Source organism: Myzus persicae, unplaced genomic scaffold (genome assembly GCF_001856785.1).
Source record: "Myzus persicae strain clone G006 unplaced genomic scaffold, MPER_G0061.0, whole genome shotgun sequence".
NCBI classification, from domain to species: domain Eukaryota; kingdom Metazoa; phylum Arthropoda; class Insecta; order Hemiptera; family Aphididae; genus Myzus; species Myzus persicae.
Genome location: NW_019101561.1, coordinates 5,167 through 7,391, shown reverse-complemented (window position 1 = coordinate 7,391; position 2,225 = coordinate 5,167). Strand labels below are relative to the sequence as shown.

Sequence of the window (2,225 nt, the reverse complement as noted above, 5' to 3'; positions counted from 1 at the left end):
ATCATTGTTTTAGAATGTGGCAAAGTGAATAAAAAAAGCGAAGTAACATCCAAAGATAAGAAAGCAACGATTGAAACAGCACCTTGGAATGTCCTAATATATAAATTATTTAAAACAGATTCTAATTATTACTTTTCCTGTGTAGGATCACTAATTGGTCCAAATGTAGTGATTTCAAGTAATATTCATGTAAAATATAGTTAAAAAGAAACACAAAATTAAATAAATATAATTTTCAGTTGCTCATGGTTTTTGGAAAAATGCTGATTCACCCAAGACAATATCAGTAAACGATGGCTCAATCAAAGTCGCTATTGGAAAATATGATAAAAATTTTAAATTAAGAGACAACCTAACTCAAATAGTCGATGCAAGTTATTAATAGTTCATAGTCTATAAATAGTTTGTATGATCCGAATAATTTGTGTAGGTTGAAACAATTTATGTGCCTGAAGGATATAATTCAGCTGATGGAAACTACGCTGAAGATATCTCTGTTCTTGTGTTATCACACAAAGTTTCGTTTATTAATGGTGTCGCACCTGTTTGTATCGATTGGAGTAGTAAATATGAGGTACAGAATGGAGCTCAAGGAAAGGTAACTTTGTCGTACTATATAGGTACCTACATAATTTGTAGTTTTATTAAATGCATTAAATATTATTTGACTTTAGTAGTTAAAGTTCATTTAACGAAAATAATTGATATCGGTATCGATATTTACATGACCAGATATTAATATTATACGTTTATTATAATTATACATTAAACATTATTCATTTTATTACAGATTCTTGTGTGGGAAGACACAAAAAATGACACACAAAGTCTTGTTTTACTAGAAAAATTATTTCCATACATCGACCATAGTACTTGTCAAAGAAAAAATACAAGTGGATTGGATGAATATTTAACTTATGATAAGATTTGTGCCGGTTCTAAATTGGGTAGTACACATTTAGATTATGAGCATAATAATAAAAGCATTGATTTTAGAGTGATTCTAGTATTAGGTTATGGCTCTTTAGTCTTTACATATTATTTTGGAGCGGTAAAAATGCTTCAATTTTCAAATATAATGGATGCTCTTGATAAAATATTGGAGCCAGTTAATTATTTTGGTTTCAAAAGTAAAATATTCCAGTGTTCTTCTTAATAATTGGAAAAATTAAAAATCAGAAAACAAAAATTAAGGGCAACTGGGTTTTTATGCAAACCCAGTTTTTAATAATATCAATATGATTTTTTTTCATAGTACCGTAAAATCAAAAAACCATAAATACATTAAATATTCACCAAAAGTTGATGTATTTATTTTGTGTATATTATGATAATAATATTGTCACATAATTTTTACCTATTAATAGTAATATCCTTATGATGTGTCTTATGCATAATATATCTCTAGATACAGAACTAGCATACCGGGTAGGTTCTGGAGACAGTGGATCGGGTATAAGTTTTTTGCACTCCAATTCTTATTTTTTAACTGGTGTACTCAGTACCACACATACAGAAGAAAATAATACAGTCGCGGGTTTTACAGGCATTAAACACCATATTAAATTTATTCAAGGAATTTTGAACAAACGAGTAAGTATTTATATTTCTGTGTATTTACCTATCCATTTTAATTTTTAATTTATTGTTTTGGCTTCATTTATGATAACTTCTGCTTTAAAACTAATATCTCAGGTATAAAGTATATTTTTAACATACTTGTTTTTTGACAGGTAATAGTGAATTCATGCGTTCTACCAACTGCCGAAGGAGTCTTGTATTCTTATGAAGGTTCTAATGAGACTTTACCTCACGGTGCATTAATTGATCATCATCTAATTGTTATTGAGAATTGCGCAGTTGGATATTATAAGGCTTATCCCAATGGTTTTAGGTTTTGTCAGGGAAGAGGAAAATGGTTATCGAATTCTGAGAAATTGTGTTTCAGTAAGTTTTTTTTTTTAAATTCAAATGACGTAATAGTTAATTATTTGTCAATTATAAAAGTATAGTTATGTTGATTATAATTTATTTATATTTATAGAAATGTGTCCACCTCTACTATCAGATAGTTTAGATATTAAATGTACGCTTAATGGTCAGTATGCAAACTGTTCAAATTTATCGATACCCAATACAATAGCAACGCCATCATGTAAGCCAACATATAGTGCTCCGTATGGACAAGAAGATACTCCCCTTGAATTACATTGTCAGTCTAATGG

The 2,225-nt window shown here is 28.9% G+C and overlaps 1 protein-coding gene across 1 annotated transcript in view; it reads left to right on the top strand.

Annotated features, from left to right (window-relative positions):
• Positions 1-9: 9 nt before the first annotated feature.
• Positions 10-2,225, top strand: part of LOC111029524 — a gene marked incomplete at its 5' end in the record, with an annotated part of 4,420 nt that continues 2,204 nt past the window's right edge. The window contains 7 exons of the mRNA XM_022308543.1: positions 10-178; positions 240-370; positions 431-598; positions 791-950; positions 1,409-1,593; positions 1,734-1,947; positions 2,045-2,224. Of these exons, the coding sequence (XP_022164235.1) occupies positions 10-178; positions 240-370; positions 431-598; positions 791-950; positions 1,409-1,593; positions 1,734-1,947; positions 2,045-2,224 (1,207 nt within the window). The remainder of the gene's footprint in view (positions 179-239; positions 371-430; positions 599-790; positions 951-1,408; positions 1,594-1,733; positions 1,948-2,044; position 2,225) is intronic.